General features: G+C 43.4%; 1 protein-coding gene across 4 annotated transcripts in view; it reads right to left on the minus strand.

Annotated features, from left to right (window-relative positions):
* Positions 1 to 19,232, minus strand: part of EGFLAM (EGF like, fibronectin type III and laminin G domains) — a 78,758-nt gene extending 59,526 nt beyond the window's left edge. The window contains exons 1-2 of one of the 4 annotated variants that reach the window (XM_048291818.1): positions 19,149 to 19,232; positions 1,719 to 1,828 (exon numbers count right to left, since the gene is read on the minus strand). In XM_048291818.1, the coding sequence (XP_048147775.1) occupies positions 1,719 to 1,757 (39 nt within the window). In that variant the 5' untranslated portion in view covers positions 1,758 to 1,828; positions 19,149 to 19,232. Of the gene's footprint in view, positions 1 to 1,718; positions 1,832 to 18,553; positions 18,871 to 19,148 lie in introns of those variants that run through there. The other 3 variants (XM_048291815.1, XM_048291816.1, XM_048291817.1) reach the window with 3 other exon arrangements.
* Positions 19,233 to 20,059: the final 827 nt, after the last annotated feature.

Here is a 20,059-nt window from a genome sequence, read left to right on the forward strand (position 1 = left end):
GTTGTAGGGTTTGTAGTGCAGACCTGAGCTGACTATTTTCATTGTGCATCATTTGTCTGTGGTGAGCATGGACAGCTAAAGAGTTGTGGGACCAGTCTGCACCACTTAGACACCTTACTTCATGTAAGGAAGATGTGAACATTACATGATTATGACATTATAAAAATTGCTCTATCGTAAAATGTCTCTCCATGTCTGTTGCCATGTACTGGAGACTAATGAGACAGAGAATCTGCTTTCCCATGCACAGAGACCCAGAGATGCCAGAGGGTCAAGATACTACAGTGAAAACATTTTAGGTATAACACTATTGATGCTGCTTGTCATTGGTTTTATTATCATGCCACACACCAGCTCAAGGCTTAAAAAAAGTAGTGGAGCTCAGATGCTCGATCTGCGTGCATGAAAAGTGAAAACTGTTTACGACTTAAGACAATTACTCATCACACCTCTGTTTTCACAGAGAAGGATGGACCCAGCTACACAGAGCCCACCTGAGGCAGGTCCTGGCCACAGCCAGTGATTTTTGGAGTTTTAGACTACTATATTCTAGTTCATAGCACTTTCATAACAACAAAATCAACTCTGCAGCTGGGCTGCACTGGTGTGATTTACAAGACTGTGGGATAAAGGAGCATGTGTACCAGAAACACCTGTTGCAGGGAATTGTCTCACCCTTTTAGTGTACATTAATAATAAAGGTACTCAGTGGTATTCTACTTCCCCCCTTTTTACATAAAACTGAATTTTGGGTATTTTATTCCTGGAAATTTCAAATCCTTCCATAGAAAATGCTAATAAGAACAACTGCTATTTGGTTTTTTTTGTTGAAGGTGAAAGCAACACATTCTAGTCAACATCTCACATCTTTGGTGCTAATTTCCCACTGACGAAAACTTCCGTTTTGGGACTGAGTTTCATTGCCATGGAATACCTGTTAAAGCAAGACCTAACAAAAATGAACAAATGGCATGTTAGTGCTCACTGTTTTTCTTCTTGAACACTAAAACACAGTAACCAGTTTAGCCTAGCCATTCTGTTTTGCCATATAGTCAGAAGGTAACATGGCAGAGCCTTGATGGGGGTCAGAGGCTTCCCTATAAAATTGCTGAGTACAACAGGAAAATCATTCAGCTTCTTTAACAGAAACTGACTTCTGAGGTAGGGGGGAATAAAACAAAGTCCTTTTGATATTTAAGGCTGTTGGTGGTTTCCCAGGGATTCTGTGCAGTACAGTACCTATCCAGGAAGAGACTCCATGAAAGTGACTCCTTCCATTGTACCTGCTACCAGTCTGGGAAGTTTTAGAGGCTTCATTTGAAAACATATTCCTGCTAAAGTAATCGTCAGGCTGGATGTATAAGTCAAAGGAGCTGGATGGCCCTCATTTGCACAGTGTAATATTGACCTGCTCTGCTCTACTTTACTGTTTTATCAGCTGCAGAGAGCACTGAGAGCTTTGCAGGAAAACCACAACAGTTGCAGGAAAGCAATCTACATCCACTGCAGGCCCTTGGCATCCAACCCAAATTCCCATCATAGCTTGTTTCTAAAACATGAACTGCTTGTTTTTTTAAGGTTACAGTTCAATCCACTCAAGCCCACTGTCCCCTGGCCACTTTCTGGGAAGTGGCACTGTGTGTTAGGAGAAGGGGCTGTCCCACTGGTGTCTGTGTGTGCAGGCTGAGGCTGAGGCAGCAGCAGGGAGCATCACTTACCGTGTACCCCGTGATGGTGCTCGAGTGCTGCTTTGGCATCTTCCATTGCACACTGAACGCTGTGCAGTTCAGTGAATCCAGCAGAATATCCAGAGGAGGCCCCAGCCTATCTGCTAAAAACAAAATGGCACTGTATAAGGAGCCATAGGACAAAAACCCTCTCCTGTAGCTACCTGGCAGGTATGGCTTTGAAAAGTAGGCCTGTGTTGCCCTCATTCCAAACTATCAAGCTATTCAGATTTTACTTTTCCCTTTTCCCTCTCCAGTTCTAACTTCCAAGGTAGCAGTGGAACACCAGGAGAGGGGGAGCAAAGGAGGACATCTCCTCTTCTCAATGGGCAAGCTGTTGCTCAGCTCAGGAGTACCCAGTGCTTCAAGCAATTGAGCAACTCGTAGGATTTAAATGTGTTCCTGAAATGCTGGGTACTACCCAGGACCCAAACACAGGGACATTCACACATTCATACTGCTTGTACAGTCTGTGGCACAGATTCAGACTACTGGAAAGGCCTCCCCAGAGTGTTCTGGAGGACGGCACAGCTCACCCACCACATCTGTAAGTAAGTATGGGCATCTTTGGGGAAGGAAAGGAGTTCAACTGTGTGGATGAGAGCCAAACCATGCCATGTTCCCTGGGCCCCCACCCATTTTCTTCATTAGCAGGGAGGGACTTAGTCCAATGGATTCCTGCTTGGCCCAGGGGCTCTGAACACAGCATGTGCCACCTCCTAAGCTCACCTCCTGCCCTGCACTCAGCAGTAGCTGGAACCATACACCACCTGCTACCTAAAGGAGTGGCAGGGATGAGCAGCCAGGGCTGGGGTATCAGTGTCCACTTTAGAAGCATTTTACATTCAGAAAACATCTTTCCAATATCCACAACACCCAGTGAGGCAGATTAGCATTTCAGCTGCATTAGTAGTAATGAAGAAAGAATACCCCCTAAACATTCACTCTTAACATATTCATAGCATCCTTGTGTTACTTTCTGGGGAAGCTCTATGAGACAAGTTTGCTGGAAGGCACAGTTGCTGAAATAACAAATTTTAACCAGCAATGACAAATAGTCATGTAAGGCAGGCTTCAAATTCATATTCTGACTGCACTATAGGCCAATAACATTATTTACTGAAAGTATTTGGTGAATAATTTGGAACAACAAATAAATTTGAACAAAATGCAATCCATTTGCAGACTATCTGCAAACAGAGAGGCAACATCTGTTTAATAAGGAGCCACATAATGAATTATTCACTCAGCCCTAGAAAACACTACTATCTCCAGGATGCAGATGATGAAAGAGACACAGAGAGCCAAAATTGACCTCAGCTACACTGGCCTATAAATTGTCACTGTGGAGTAAATATAAAGCCCTGGCCTAAGCCAGGGAAAACAAGAGCAAGGAGCCAGAGAGGCCTGTATTTCTATCCTCCTTGTTTAATTCTCCCTAGAAGTTAGGGAATTCCCCTAACACAACAGGGATATGGCTGGATACATGCTTGGGAACCATCAGCCTTAGCACTGTCTTTACAAGCAGCCTCAGATGATGGCCAGAGCTCACCACACCACTGCATCCTGCCCTCTCTGTGACAAAGCCGTGTGACAAGCAGGCACATGGCAGTCACCCTGCTGGGGACCTGCTGCCTCATGCCCAAACCAGGAGCCAAGAGGACAAAGAAAGCCAGTGGCAGCTGTGACCCATGCACAGAGTTATTTCCTGGGGAGGATAGAGGGCAAGGCAGAGAGGAGTATCTCATGCAGCATGGCAGTCCCACGGTCCTCTGCTATCACCACTCCTGGCCTGACAGCTCAGTGATGTGCGTCTGGGGATTCAGAGTCACTTCTGGTTGTCAGGGTCCGAATTTCACACAAACCAGCAGAAAGTAAAAAATGTCCATTTCTGGACTGAACTTTCCCTTCACAACCATGGTGAAGTGATGGCAGGATCTGACGCAAGCAGTTTTAAGGCACTGAGCTACAGGAGATGCCATGGCTTTTGAGCAACCATATCAAAGCAGTTTGTCAGCTGATCACAACTGTTGCAACACTTGTCACTGCTCTACTGATGAACCATTTTGAGATAAATGTGAGCTTAACATATTTTGAATGATTTTACAGAGCATCATGTATTAGGCACACTAAAAACAGATACTGAAACTGGTCTAAACATTTATGTCTTTATGTCAGATGTCATGTTTAGACTATTAAAAATAATAAAGAGTTTTCAAGGGTAAAACTCTTGGGGTATTTGTAGTTTCTCCTACAAGTGGGGTCAGAAATACGTCTTCTCAAAACTCAGTGTGAACTCTCTGTTAATCTGGTAGCACCACGCACAGTGCAAAACCACAACAGAACCTACTCCCCTCTGAAGCCTGTGGATTGGGAATCTGCAGACAAGGGGGTGAGACATATCCACTACTTGTGCATTCTCTGAAGCTCTGCCTCAGTAATGATCCCCCTGCCAATGTCCTCTGCAGCTGGGTCCAGTGAATACCTAAGAAGGCATGGAGACTTGCTCTGATCATAAAGGACAAGGATCCAATTTATATAAACAATAAAATTAAACATGTTTTGTACAAACACAGTCATTCTCCTTTCTGGCCCATCAGGCACAGAAAGTTCGATATTGTCCAAAATGCTTTTATGGTAATGGAAGCAATGACTCCAGTGCCATGCAAAGAAGCCATTAATCAAGAGGGAGCACTCTCACACGTATTATTACTATACATTGTGAAAGTATATCAAACACAACTTAATGAGGATTTAGCCATAGGTAAACGATGTTGAGCTGACAATGTTGTGTTTACTTTTCTGCTTACAGCTACTTTCCTTCTCGTTTATACATGTCTTTGGCTCTGTATTTCTAAAGATATGCAAAACCATCAAACCAGTAAAGAAGTCACCAAACAAGCTCTCCAAGTGAGCTGAAGAATACAAAAGCACTCTCCCTGAGATGGAGTAAATTTTGCCTGAAAGGGAGTAAAATTTGCCATTTCAAAATAATGACCATTATTTAAATTTTTGCTTCACAAAAGTAACTCAAATTAAAAATGGTGAAAATGCTTGTGCCATCAATACAAGTGTCACTTCCATTGTGGCTCTCGCTGCTACATACAACAGCCTCTGCCCATATATTAAATACCCATGGGCTACCATCAGGGTGGCCACAGGCTAAATGTGTGCCTCTTGGGAATGGTCCCCAGCCTGGGCCAGGCAGTGGAGTTATCCTTTACTGTAAAGAAGAGATTAAATTCTTTGCTGTGAGGGTGGTGAGGCGCTGTCACAGGTTGCCCAGAGAGGCTGTGGATGCACCAGCCTTGGCAATGTCCACGGCCAGGCTGGATAAGGCCTTGAGCAACCCAGTCTAGTGGGAGATGTCCCTATGGCAAGGGGATTGGGATTAGATGGTCTTTAAGGTCCCTTCAACCCCTTAACCTTCTACCATTCTATGATTCCATATACCAGTGCTGCTGAATGCTCCTTGCCATCACTGAATACACCAGCATAAATGTCACTTCCATGTCTGCCCTTGTGATTTTGTGCAGTTACCTTGAGTACACAATAGAAACACTTCCAGTGAATCTACCCTCTGCTCCCAGGACACCCATGCTGGCCTTGTGCCGAGCTCAGGAGCAGCCACTTCAGCCTGATCCTTTCCTTCAGCTACTGAAAAAAACCTGCATATGTAGGCACAGTTCTTCCTTCCTTCCTTCTAGTCATGGACTGATACCAAAATCTTACTACAGTGATGAACAGTTATGAGAAAAAAATGCTGCTTCAAACCAAATACATTTCTAATATCCACAAGCTTCACACTTGAAGCACTTTGGATTAAATGGATAAAGCTCATCCCTATTAGTATGTACTACTAGTACCACTATTTTAGAGCAAATTTCAAAACTGATTCAAATTTTAAATTGGTTTAAAATAATAGTGATTGAAAACTAGTTTTTATCTAAAATACTGATGAATGGACTCTCTGAAAGGATTTGTGTTAGAAATTTTTCTTTCAGAATTTTAATTATATTTTGGATTTAATCTTTTCTTTTTAGATGTTTTTGCTGTATCAAGGCATGCAGGTAGTCACAGGTACTTGCAGATCCTGAAATAATATGCAAATAACTCAAAATCCACATGCAATAATATGGTAATACATTTAAGGGAAAACAGGTGGTTAATTTCATCTTTACTACTTTGTAGTTTGGAAAATAAAAATCTTTATACTACATTTTCTGTACCACTCTTAATGAGAGGGCATAAGCCAATGGAAGGAGATAAGCATTTCACTATTTTACTTTTTAATCTCTGTGGGTAACAGCTAAGAGGTACTGACTAAAGGGCTCCTTATTTTCCAGGTTGATGTGTCTCCTATTTGTGTTCCGTGAAACAAGTGAAACTTGTTGATGAAATGCCAGCTGTCACTACTAACATGTCACAATGTAAGAAAACAGGAATAAAAAAGCTCAAGAAAAAGAATTCAAACAAATTCTAAATTGAAGTTTTCAAAACAAAACACCTTCCAGAAATACCTCGGAACATTATTTGTGTTCACCAATTCACAAAAAAACTCACTCTGAGTTTTATTAAAATAGTATTTTATCATTGTAATAGCTGTTTTCGAGGCAAAAAAGCTTGCCCACTCCTAGAGGTGAAACAGTCCTTCTCTCACCGAAATATTGGTGAAATTCTTATCTATAAAACAATAAACAGTGATAAGGTCTTTTGCTTCCCTTATTTTACAGACCAAAAGTTATGCAAACACCACAGTGGAAGGAAGACAACATGACAAACTGAAAAGGTCAGGAAATTCTAAATGAAAAAAATATGCCGTATTTAAATTTCTTTGAAGCGTTTTCCAGCTCCCACTGCCCAGCAGCAGTACGTAAGAGAGCAAGAATTTCACAGCCACAACAAGTACAAAAGACAAGGACTTGAAACTGGAAAATCTCAGCCAGCCTGTCCTGGTTGTGCACCCCAAGCAGAAACATACACACACACACACATAAAAAAATCTTGACAGTCATTCCTCCGAATGAATCACCTTCCACTGCATCAGATCCTGACAAAAGGAAATCCTCTGGATCGTCTGGACACTGCCACACTGAGTACCAGAGCAGAGATGGCAGGTAACCTGGCCCTAGAGAGGCATCACTGGTTTTGATCCAAACCTCAGTGCACAAATCTTTGGAGAGACTAACCTGACCTTCATTAGTCCTTTAAAAACACTGCAAAAGAAACCACAATGAAAAAAATCCCTCAACATTTTAATAAGTAACAGGCTTAGACACATGTGATGTTTTTCTGATGCTTATATAGCATCTGTTATCTGCCCCAGGGACATCTGAGGTGATGGTCACTAGGGTTTTTATAGCCCGGGGAAGGGTAACGAAGGAGACAGAGCTCAGAACTTAAGCTGCAGTGCAACACCACGAATCTCATTAGGAATGAACAGGCACAGTGTCACTGGTGACTTTGTTGTGGCTTTTCCTGCTTTACCTTGGCCCTGCAGATCACTGAACAGAAAGGCAGCAACGGGAAGCCCCAGTTCTCTCCTCACCCTCCTTCCTGGAGCAAGGCTCTGCTCCCAGGAGGGCTCCAACTGCAGAAAAGAGAAGGAGAGAGGAGCGGAGCTCTTCACACTGCAACACTGACTTCTAGGAGTGAAAATGAAAAGGAGTAACTGCTTTTTACAAAAAAATTTTTGAAGATATATATATAAAATTTCTAGCTGTGGATGGTTATGCCCTGGACTCATTTTTGGAGAATTCCTAGTGCTAAAGGTTATAAAAAGTAGGGGACATCATACCTCTGAGCAAAAGTCTACTTTGTATGTCTTGCCCTAGTCAAGAGGAGCACATGGGGCAATCTCTAGGTAACTCTCACAGGCTTGTGTTTTTAATAATTACTGCTCAGAGGCCAGTTTGATTCACAGAAGTGCATACCTGCATACCCTGAATCTTCACCGGGATAACTTGGTGAAATATTTCACCTAATGGAAGCGTTTTCCCCTTCCAGGGTAAATGGAGTATAGGTGCCTGTAAAAACCCCCACCAAGACACTTCACTTGCGTAACTTCCAGTGCATTTCTGGAAGTGTGAGTCAAATCTAATGCTCACTCCCCTAAAACCAGGCTTGTGCTTTGCCCACTGAAGCCCCAGTGCTGGGGCATGGCTGTCCTAATTCCTGACATCTCTTGCAGCACCTTGGCCTGGCATAGGAAATTGGTAGCCAGGTTCCTATTCCTGGAGAAGGGACACTTAGGCTCACCCCTCCCTACTCCAACCTAAAAGCTGCTTGAAAATGCAAAGCTCAATATTTTTCCTGGCTTGGGATTTCCTGTCTGGGCTTCAACCTGCCTTGTCCCAGTGGATGTGTCCAGCGACTGGCAGGCTGCAGCCAGCCCTGCCTGCTGCCAGCACACTGCCTGCCCCGCCATGGCCTGCCTTCTCATCAGCTGCTTCACCACTTTTCAAATAACTTTTTAAAAAAGTGTCTCAGAGATACAATTTAAGTGCCAGAAGGTAGCTGAAATCAAGCAGCAGTATGTTACCATGTGTTATAAACATATATTGTAATATTGGCTTATCGCAAGTATAAAGGTAGATATTATATAATGTTAGAAATGCTTCTTGCTGTGTGGATGTAGTTTTCTTTCTTTTTAGCAAGGATGTTAGCAAGTGTGAGCAAGTAAGATAACCTCCAAGCGAACAGAGGATGAGGCCCAAGATGCTGCTAATCAACACTTTGTCCAGAGAACAAAAGGGCCCAAAGGCTACTCCGCTCGGCCAGGAGAGCCCAGAGCCGCTATCACCGCTCTGCCCGGGGGGCAAAGAGGCCCAAAGCTGCAATCAGCCCTGACTGTCTGGAGAATTAAGAGATCCACCCTACCATCGACTCCTACCTAGCGAGCCCAACCCCAAGAATCAAAAGAAGTAAACCGCAAGGCAGAAGACTACGCATGCTCTAAAAAGGAGTGGCCATGCAGAACAGCTCCTGGAAAAGTTTGAATATGAATAGAGGACAGTAAAAATGGTATAAAAAGGACTAACCTGGAGCATCAGGTGTGCTCTTGGCAGAGCGCCAAGGCACCCAGCCATTACCTCTTTGCTTTATCTTATGTGTCTCTTATTGTCTCTATATTAAACCCTTTAAATTCTCACAGGAGAGTGAACCTCGTTTTTCACACCATGTCTCTGTAATAGGCATTAGTAATCAGTGGGATGGGCTGCTTAGGAACCAGCATGCCAGAGGCATATCCTGGCATCTCCTCCAACCTTGTGTCCCTTCATGGTTTCCTATAGCGGGACTACACTGTGAACATCCATCACTTAAAATGCCACTCAGCTGATGGGCAGCATCAAGCAGCAGCTTTCCAGCCAGGCAGCCTGGTGGGTCGGCACAGGCTGCCGGGCTGAGGCACACACAGTGAGCTGCAGGAGAAACTCCGCACATGAAGGAAACTGTGCCTTCCTGCTCTGAAACAAAATAATAAAAGTAAAGATAAATGTCACCCTGCTGCATTTTCTGAGCGTTGGGTACATGGGTACAATACATAAGAGAACCCCCTATGAAAGACTTCATATTTATTATCAGAAAATACAGTTGCATTTTATATATATATATATAAAGTAAAAAGGCCAGTGAAATTGTAAAAATGCCAAATAAATAACTTGAAAAATTATTTTCCCATCAATCAATATCACTTATTTTTCAGGTGATCTCTATCCAAATCTTATTATCTCAATGGAACACATGGCAAAGTTGTTCATGATAGTTGAAAAGTGTTCTCCTTGATGTCCCTTAATCTGTTCACTTTATCTACTACATTTTTTTTTCTTGCTGAAACCCAGAACAAAACAGCTCTTGAAGAAGCATCTTACTTGGTGAAGGAAAGAGAATCAAGGGGAGCTTCCTGAAAAATGGTCAGATAGAAAAAAATTACAATCAGACAATCACACATGCATTACGTACACACATGCAAAAAGATAAAAGAGGACAAAGCTGACCAGGTGACAGGCAACAAATGTGCAGGGCGAGGACACAACATGCAGCATTTGGGTTCACACAGTCCCTCCAAGTCCTGAGTGATTGTTTTGAAATTCATTATTCGTGGATACAAACAATCTGGTCCCATCCCAGAAAGCATCACAAAAATCATTGTGCAGGTTTGTTATCCCTGAGGGTCTGGCACAGGCCTCATAGAAAACACAAAGGGTAGCAACCTCCCACCAAACACTTTGTACTGATCACAACACCAGCAAAAACTCATTTCTCTGTAGAAAGCGGAGTAGCTGGTCCAGTTGGTGTTTTCAGTCCATGACAGGGTGGAGGAGAGTTCAAAGGCAGCTGAACCCGAGAGCTGAAACAGACATTTTCAGGAGATCCTTGTGACACTCTGCAAAATCACAGAGGGAGTGAGGCTGAAAGGCACCTTTGGAGATTACCTGGTCTGAACCCCTGCTCAGAGCAGGCTCAGCTGCACCAGGTTGCCCAAGGCTTTGCCTAAAGGGGTTTGAGTATCTCCAAGGACAGAGATTCCACAACATCTCAGGCTAAATTCTCAGTCACCCTCACTAAAAAAGTATTTTCTCATGTTAAGGGGAATTTCCTGCTTTCCCTTTGTGTCCATTGCCTCCAGCCCTGTCACAGGGCACCACTCAGAAAAGCCTAGTTCCATCTTCATTACTCCCCCATCATTTATATACATTTGTATGATTCCCACAAGTATTTTACTTCCAAAGCTTAATTGTTCCTCTTCACCTCTTCCCATTTATTCACCTTTGTGGCCCTTTGCTGGACTCGTTCCAGTATGTCCATGTTTCCTCTGTTACTGGGCAGCCCAGAACTGGACCCAGTGCTGCAGGTGTGTCCCACCAGTGCTCTGTAGAGAGAAAAGATCACCTCCCTCAGCCTCCAGGAAACACTCCTCCTAATGGACTCTGGTATGGTGGAAGAGCACGTCCACTTGGGCTGCCACTGCACAGTGACCCTAACCTGCTCAATTGCAACTGTGATTTTATTAAAGGCTGCTGAAGGCCAGGTCAGGGAGAAAATCTGACATCTACTCAAGGAGCAGGAAATTCTTCCCCAACTCAGTTCCTCCATAAGAAATTGGATAATTTCAATACCTTTTGCAGTCAGCAAGTCTCTCCATTCACTAGAACTATCAGTAAAACCAGAGGAAATTCTTTGTCTCCACTAAGTGACTGAAATAGTTTTGGTTTTTAAACCTGAATCCCTGCACTGATTTAGTGTGGGACATGGCCTGTATATTCAAAGAACCAGTAACAAGCAGCAGGATGTGAGAGCTGGGAGACTGACAGGGAAGAACAAAACCCTCTTTGGTGCAAGAGACAATGAGACGTGGAAAATATATCACAGCATAAAGAACAAATACATAGGGGAAAAAAAATAACACATGGCCCAGGCACAGCTATGATGTCCACACAGCTAGTATCTAATGCTTGCTAATCCTCTCAAAGCATTCCCTGCTCCACTGGCACATTGTCTTCTGCAGGCTGTGGAGTCCAACCCTTTGACCCAAACCTTTACCAGGCCTACCTCATGCAAACCATTTATGATGCCCTTTACTTGGCATCAGCTGGTTTGAACAGCTTGCTTTTTTTTCCCCTTTAAACCCATTTTAGGTGCTGTCTTGTTCTTTATCCAGAAGCCCCTGAAAGAATTGCTTATGTTCTCCAGGTTTCTTCTTCCATCCTATGATCCTATGGCTCTGCAGGGGTGAATATCTGGAAGGCCCCCATCTCACCCTACGGAGCGAGTCCTTTGGCACACACATAGACAGAGAAACAGTTCTTGGCTGCAAAGTTCAACTCTGCCATCGTGACTGATCAGTTATGATGGCAACATTAGCAACCTGCACGCCACAGGTTCACATGGAATGAGAGCGCCATGAAATGGGAACGGGAACTAAAAATGCCAGCAGGACACCAATCTCCATGCATGGCTGGAGTATCATCTGCAATGCCAACATCTCTGTAAATACTCATGTTCTTAAAATGCCTGCTTATTTTTGGAAACATGTTACCTTCTCCTGTAATTGTCTAGAAAGCAGAATATGAAAGAGACCTCACATTTCAGTTCCAAGGAACAGATTCTGGCTTCTGCAATCTTTAATTAAACCACAAAAATTTTGGTCCTAGACATGTACTTTCTATCATTTACAGTTTGACAGGTTTAGTTCATGGTTTGGCTTCTTTTTTCCTAAAATGATATTCTAGTTGAAATTTTTCATGCATAAAAGCAATTAAACTTGAGTGAAATACTGTATAATATTTGCCCTTAGGATTTTTTATCAGAAGATTTTTGAGCCAGCAACACAAAGCCAGTCTTGATTTAAAACTTTGTATGTGCAACAATACCTCTGGCACAGCAGAAAGATCAGAATGATTTCTGTATTTGAAAGAAGCATGATCAACATTCACAGGATGTTCATTTCCCATCATTTTAGAAAGACAATTTTGCAGGTTCCAAATGTACAGAGGTATTGATATATACCATCATTTTCATAGACGCCAGCAATTTTAAACTACTTTTAAAATTGAGCGAGGTGTGAAGAATAATCTGGGTTGAGATTCTTCCAGCTTCAGAGATCTTTCTGTGAGAGTTAGACTGGACTGACTATCCTCTGAGGATGTGGGGAAACTCAGAACCACTCAGTGTCCATTTGTCAGAACTGCTCTTGACATGACTGCTATCTGCACTGTTGTATAAAAAATGTTTATTAGCTGTAAGGTTAACATATATAAGGGAAAAGACACCCTATCACTACTTGGGGATACACTCAGAAAGCCAGGTTCAGATGTTAGCACCTGCATATGGTTTATATTTCCTAGCTCTAAAAAACTGTCCAGAATAACTTCAGCAATGCCTGAGTGAGAGATCTTTTTAAGAAAAGAAAGCCAATGCGTTTTGGCTATCCAACTACAGGGATCCAAGCCAAGAGAAGAAAAGGTTTCTCCCATGACCACATAGCTGTCCTCTTCCTTTTGAAGAACTGGCTCCCTTTGTCAATATTGTGTGGATTCCTTTTTCATTAGAGGCCAATATCCTGAGGGACTTTCCTCAAAATTAGTCTTTACTCCTGGGTGTAGCTACCCTACACTCAGTGGAAGAACTGGCATGAACTTGGTGTATTTCACACTATACAATTCTCACCTGCAGAGTTTTATGGATCATCACACACCGTATCATCATCTAGATTTGAGTAAGGTATCTGATTGTCGTGGAGCTTTCCCCCTAAGCCTCCAATTTTCAGTGGCTTATACCCTCCTGAAGCAGTTACTTTCAAAGATGAATTCTGCTGTGCTTGTTCTCAGCTCAGTGACTCTGAAAAGTCTAAAACAGTAATGTTCATCTTTTGCTGTGGTTTGGATCGTCATGTTACATGAAATAACTACTTTAGTTTTCATGTGTAAACATCTTCACTGAAAGTAAAAAATAAAAAGAAATCAAATCTTGCCTAGCCTTACTGAAAAGGCTTATTTCCTTACTTATTTCCTTTCAGTTGGAATTAGTTATGAAGAACAGGTTTGGGGATTTGTTTGGTTTGTGGCTTTTTTTTTTTTAGATAGATAATTTGTTTGCACAGAAAACAATTAAGAAATTTTATTCAAGGTCACACAGTTAACATAATCTCCCATGTGCTGTGATTTAGAAAGCCTTTTGTGATGTGATCATAGACCACCATTGCACATTCACTGATAAATATGGCACCCAACTGTACACTCAATAATGAAATAATAAACTCTGCAAAGACCTATTCATGGCTGTTCCCTTAGATTACAGGTATCTTTAATATCGTTTAATGACTTTTTAATACAGAAAACTTTCTATAAGCATTTTAGAGTTTCATTTCCTTGTGATGGGAAAGTTGTGAAATGGTCCTATCAGTCCTGCTTTGAGGATATGAAGCAACATTAGTCACCTTTTTAAAATTAATTTTATTTTCAATAAAACCACATTAAAAGAGCATAAACAGAAATATGCAAAAATTTGAGTCCCAATGTAAGCTTGATCTGAGGAGTTAGAAACGTCCAAGTATACTCTCAGCTAATCAATGAGTTTGAGGGGCACTGAAGAGAACTCATGCACTGACATTTTCTGGTTTAAGACAAGGTACTATTCTGCTCCACAGGATGTCTTTTGGGTGACTGACACTCAGAATCCCTGCCATTAAGTTTAAAGTGAGTCTGATTGTTGGATGTGTTCACTCCTAATGAGCTGCACACAGTACACGGTGCTGTGTCCTATCTAGTCCAGTGTCAAGGAGAGAAAAAGAGTTATTTTTTCTGCAAGGCACACTAGAAGACACCAAGAAAATCACCTACATATTATCACTCAGTTAAAGCCTAGAAGCATTGACTAAAATTGGGGTACAGCTGTGCTGAGCACCCTACAAGAGTCTAATCGCTGTCTGAAGTGGCATAGTTGGAAAAGAATAAAACCATAAAACCACTCCAATGCCATTTTAAAAAATGAAAATCTGGTCTGTGAAGCACTGGCAAGCCATAAAAGACAGTCTGTGACAGCCTCGAGGCAAAAAGCTTTCCCAAAGATCACTCTAGTGCCCTAACTCCAAAACAACCCCTCGTCTCCGAAGCATCACTGTGAACCCCAGTATCTGGTATAGGTATAATTCCATCAACATTTAAAATGCCTTGGTTACTTTTACCTTTCTGAATACTGGTAGAAGTCTGAATAGTCATTTCAGGCATTGGCATTGGCAAAATGGTGCCCAAGAAAAACATTTACTGAAAGTTTCCTTTTACAAAGGAAGATGGCAGTTTCATAGTGGGAAGGGCACAAGATATTTTGCTGCGAGACTAACTAAAGTCAGAAAACATACTTCAAAATGAGTAACAGTGACATACAAAGTAACATGCTCAAGTGGACTAATTCACTGCATTCCTGTTGCTGCCCTGGTGAGTATTACTGGAATGCTCATATCAGCATGAGGTGGTGATGTGATTGATCAGTTCAGGATTTACCAGACTATGGACCCCAGAGGTACAAGAGCAAGTCCAGTCAAAATGAGAATGTCACATAAAGTTGCGATGCAACTTACACCTGAATGTGACAAACAACAAATACATATATAATTAGTGCTTGATTTTATTGGTGTTGAAGACATTTTTGAAGCTATAAGAGGATGATACTAATCTTCCCCCACATAAATTATTCACATCTTCTTTATTAGTTCTAGCTCACAGATATGCACTCTGACAGTTCTACATCCCTCACATTAGGAATCATTCAGCTTCAGAGCCATTCCTCTTCTCAGACACTTTGCATTCAGCAGCAAATCAACCTTACCCCTGCATGCTTTACGTGTGGGATTTATTATGACAGTGAATAAGAATTCATCCTATCGTTGTTCCAAAAAATTGTAATATTTGAAAACTCAAATAAGCACCTTCTTTCCCAAAGACTGGGATTTTTCACATTTGTAGACCTGATTTCAAGGCAGTTTGACCTGTTTTGATACATAAATACAGCTAGACTTTCAAAAGTGTTCCATATCTAGCAGCTCTTATTATAGTCAGATTTTCTGAAGAATTCAAGTATCCTAGTGCCAAATCCTTTGGAAAAAAACCTAACTTACTGTAGTGCTGACCAAGGATCTGTACTCTTCTGAAAATCTGGCTCTGATATTGAGTGCTACTCTCTTGTAAAGTCTTCAGACCTTAACTGGTCTGATTCCTCCAGCATTTACACAGAAAGCTGGTGATGTCTACTGCTACAGACATCTGGGAAAGAGATACAAGCCAAATTCTTTATTTATATTAACTGGCAAGCATAATATATTTATAAAAGGAGAAGCATTCCTAAGCATCAGATATGATTATTTTTATTCTCCATGCAGACAAACTTACCCGTTTTATTATTCTACAGGGAGTTGGAATTTTGCATTCTGTTACTAAAGAAGCATCAATGCAATACAGTGCAACAACTTTATGCCATGAACATCCACAGGACTGGTCAGCTCTTTCCCCTAAAATTCTCTAAAATCACACAACCATTAAAATTAAATTTTGTGTTCATATTAGTAGCAGTGTAACACATTGGGAGCTAGTTTTAGACTCTCTAATCTTCGACCAGTTGAAACTTGAAACAGATATGGTGAAAACCTGTGTCTTTGCAGAAGGCAAAAGCAAGAAAACAATGTAAAAGCAGCAGTATGAGTGCCAGCTTCTGGGAGTACAAGATACAGAGAATCCCAGGCTAATCTGTTCCCAGCTATACTATTCACCACATGGTGTCTAAGGATTTGTTTTAAGCCCTTCCCAAAGAGTCTGTCATCCCGTTTCCTTGTCTCCAGAAAATGTATTATGTAACTGTAAATAAATGTTCAAATGAGTTTAGCAGTCATCAGGATGTCTTGTATTTGAGTACGATAGCCTTTTCCCCTGAAGATTAATTTAAGAAGTTGCATTTGTGGCCATTTTACTATATATTTTTAACTTCACAGATTTCCCACTTTGCTGCTTTCCTGGGCTTACAAAACTGATCTTTGTAAGCTAAACCTTGAACTGAAACTTGGGAAAAATGGAGATGCATTTTCCTATCTTTTTTCTTTTGACACACAGGACCTCCAAGTCACCTTCTTTTAAGAACTGGTTTTTTGACTTCTCTCTTGATATAATCTCTTGCTTTCACCTCAGTTACAATTCTTGTACAGGTCTCACTTCTATCACATTAAAAGGGCAAAATGAAAGAAAAAAATCCTTAAGAACTTTTTACTATCTTATCTCTTCTTTACTCACTGAATATGTAATTATGGATGTGTGAGTAAATGATTATTCTTTTCCACTCTTAACCTCCCAGCATATGATATGCTGCAGAACCAGGCAGAGATGCTCCAGCTACCTGGAACTACACCTGTTCTCAGTGTTTTGAGAGCAATATTTCTCTGTAAGGACCCAGTCATGGGATTCTTGGAAGCTCTCAATTCCAACAGCCCCTGGCAAAATGCAGATGGGATTTAAATCATATATATACTACTGCACACAAACTGTCTGGGGGATTTCCCTCTTCACATCTTGCTACAAGTGAATTTTTAAATGTTTGCACAGATTTTGAACAAACTGTGCCAAATAAAACTCACTACTTCTTATACAGCAAAAGAAGCAAGAAAGGAATGATTGAATCAGTGAATCTGAAGCATATTATAAAAAATTAACGTAAAATGTGTGCTAACAAAAGTAAGGTAAACACAATACTAACATATTAATTGATTTCCTTCACAACACTACAATTAGTTTCCAAGCTTTACACTGTTTTAATTTAATGCGCAGAAATACATTTTCCCCAGGACTGCCATTCCGCTGTAACTAGGGGAAGCAAGTACACCAGTATGTTACAGTCAAGGAATATTTAAAAATATTTACACATTTCTCTCCCCAACTTCACATATCCAGCATTTTTAATGCAAGCTACTAATCATCTCATTCCCAACAACTGTCTGCCTAATTTACTCAAGTACTTAATGGTGGCTATTATGACAGCCAAGGATCATGGGACTAGATCCCTAAGAGACAAGGTCAGACCAGTAAAATTAGCCATCTGTCCAGTAAGGGTTTTAAGCTCAGGCTCTATTTAAATATTAAGTTTCCAACTGTACAGGCATTTGTTTTCTTTTCATTAGCAAGAAAACGCGCAATAGTGATGCTAAAAACCAGCAATAAAAATCTTTCAGTACTGTGGGATAGATACAAAAAGGATCTGAAGCTACAAACACTTTGTGACATGAACTTACTAAACTTCTTGTATTTTCAACTGAACTGATCCCACTGAACTCAGTGATAAGACTCAGTGTTGGTCACAAAGACTCCAGGATAGTCCCAGTGTTGGAAACAGTCTCGGGCATAGTTATCTTCTCTTAGCACCGCAATTTGTAAAGTACACAGAATGTCAAACTTCACCATGCACTGTGTCCCCATCTCATTGTTTACATTTTACCGTACTGTTTCATACGCTGCAGACTGTAAAAGGGCTGTAAAAGCTGCTCAGACTCAGGGTTTTAACTTTCAACGTCTAAGGACCGTTCACGACCTCCTCGATCAGCGCGCAAACCTCCCGCCGACAGCCGTGGGAACTCTCCCACAGGACACAGATAGTGCTCAGCGAGGACCAGGACCAGGAGGCTCACCACATCATGCTTGGTACACAATAGCTACATTTTTGGGACAAAATCATTGCTTCTCTAGTAATTTTTCTTTTACATTTACTCTATGTCTTACATTATTTGCTGCCACACACATAAATGTCACAGCCACGGCACGGCCTTCCCGACAGGTCACCTCTGACTGGCTTAGAGGTTCACCGGGCTTCTAACTCTGCTCACGCCGCACCGCAGGTAACGGGATCCAGGGAAAACCGGATAAAATCTTTCCCAATTTCTTCCGCAGTAGCTGCAGACTGGTCCTGGTCTGTAACTCGAGTGCGCCCACCGGTACTGGGTATAAGATGTCGGAGAAAATGGGTCGTACACCGATCCCGCAATTTCACGGGTCCCTGCCATTGCCGGGGCATCCTCTCCTCCCCGTGAGAGGGCGTCGGGGACTCGCAGGGGACGGCGAGGAGCAGCGGACGCCCCGCCGGGCACCCGGAGCTCCCGGACGCGCTCAGTGCTCGGGGGCGCGGCGGCCCGACCCGGGGCACTGCCCCGCTGCCCACCCGGGGGCTGCCGCCCGGCCCCGCTGGCGCCTGTGCCCCGTCGGGGGCACCCCCCGTGTTAAAAGGACGCGGAACTTCGCCGGTGCAAGCGTGTCGCCGGGCGGGCACCCCTCGTCTGGCGCTGCAGCCCGTCCTACCTTGCCGGCGGGGGATGTTCCTGCGCGGCGTGGCCGCGCACACGATGCACGAAGCCAGGAGCAGCACCAAGGCGAAGCAGCGGCGGTGACAGCCCCCCGGCACCTCCATGTGCGCCGTGTCCCCCCGACCGAGCAGGGAGCTGGGGCCGGTGGCCGCGGGCGAGGGGCCGGGCGGCAGCCGGGTGCGGAGCGGAGCCGGGGCCGGCGAGGAGCGGAGCGGAGCGGACAGCGGGGCTGGGACTCGCGCCCGGGCAGGGACGGGGAGGGACGGAGGGAAGGGGGGAGGAGGCTGGGTCCGGCGCTTTGATGGGATTACGGCCGCCCGGCGCGGGGCACGGCTCGGCACCTCCCCCGCGGGGCGCCGGCGCCCCGGCTCGCCCGGCCCAGCCCCGCTGGAGGGGTCGCGGCGTCCCCTGCCGGGAGCCCCCCGTGCCGGCGGGGTCGCTCGGCAGCCCGGCCCTGGCCGCGGGAAGGGTGCTCAGGACCGACCCCCGGGGACCATGGGGCAGTGTCTCACCCCTTCCTCAGCGAGAACCCCCGCCCGTCCCTGCCCTCCCCTGGCCTTCGGCCCCCTTCCGCCTTGAGGAACACCCACTCGAGTGCTGCCGTCCCCAGGGAGCATCGGCATTCGACACGGGTTTCTTCCCTTTTTTCCCCGAAAGTACGGGGCTGAAATGCTAGCCAAATGCTGGGGCGAAGGCGAAGCTAGGAAGAGGATTTGGTGAGGAAATTGTTGCTGAATTAAGAGGATAAATTAAGTTTAATCCCCCCCAGATGGAAGCTGAGACCTATCCAGCCACTCAGACTAATATAGAAACCCCTGTGGAGATTAGAGGGGATGGGGAGAGCTGGGGGAGGAAGGCAAAGGGATGCGCTGGAGTTTGACGATCCCACAAAAAACCTGAGATAAACAGGAAATCCAAAGCATCCCTTCAGAGCAATAAAACCTTGGTGGGGTGAATGACCAAACCCATTTGGTTTAGTATCCCGTATTTGAAATTTAAAAGACAGAAGGAAGTGCAGAAACTTCATATTAGCAGATATGAGATTGTCTGCCCTCTGCTCCAGGTCTCATCCTAAGCTTGGTTAGTTAGAGATCAGTATAAACCCTGAAACACCAGAGTTGTTATGTCTTGAGGGTTTGTGTGGGCTTTGGTTCGGAAATCAGCTTCATTTGTTTATTTTGCTGTTTACTTTGATAACTTTCTGTGGGTTTGATGTCCATATAAATTAGGTATGTTTATAGAGTCTCTTTGTGAATCTGTAAAACTGATACCCTGTTCAATGAGTTCCATGCTGTAATTTTATGACATGTGGAGAAAATACAGGAAGAGATCAGAAGAAAAACTGTCTCTCTGTGGAAATAATGCTGAAACAGGAAAATAAGGAAATCTGTACCATTTTAGGGTATAAGAGGAGACAAGGAAATGGTGATGAAATCCTTTTGGACAGAAGATCAGAGGAAGGGAGTTTGAGCCCCTACCCTGTAAAAGCACTGCAAGTACC

The sequence above is a fragment of the Corvus hawaiiensis genome, chromosome Z, assembly GCF_020740725.1.
Source record: "Corvus hawaiiensis isolate bCorHaw1 chromosome Z, bCorHaw1.pri.cur, whole genome shotgun sequence".
In the NCBI taxonomy this organism is placed as follows: Eukaryota; Metazoa; Chordata; class Aves; order Passeriformes; family Corvidae; genus Corvus; species Corvus hawaiiensis.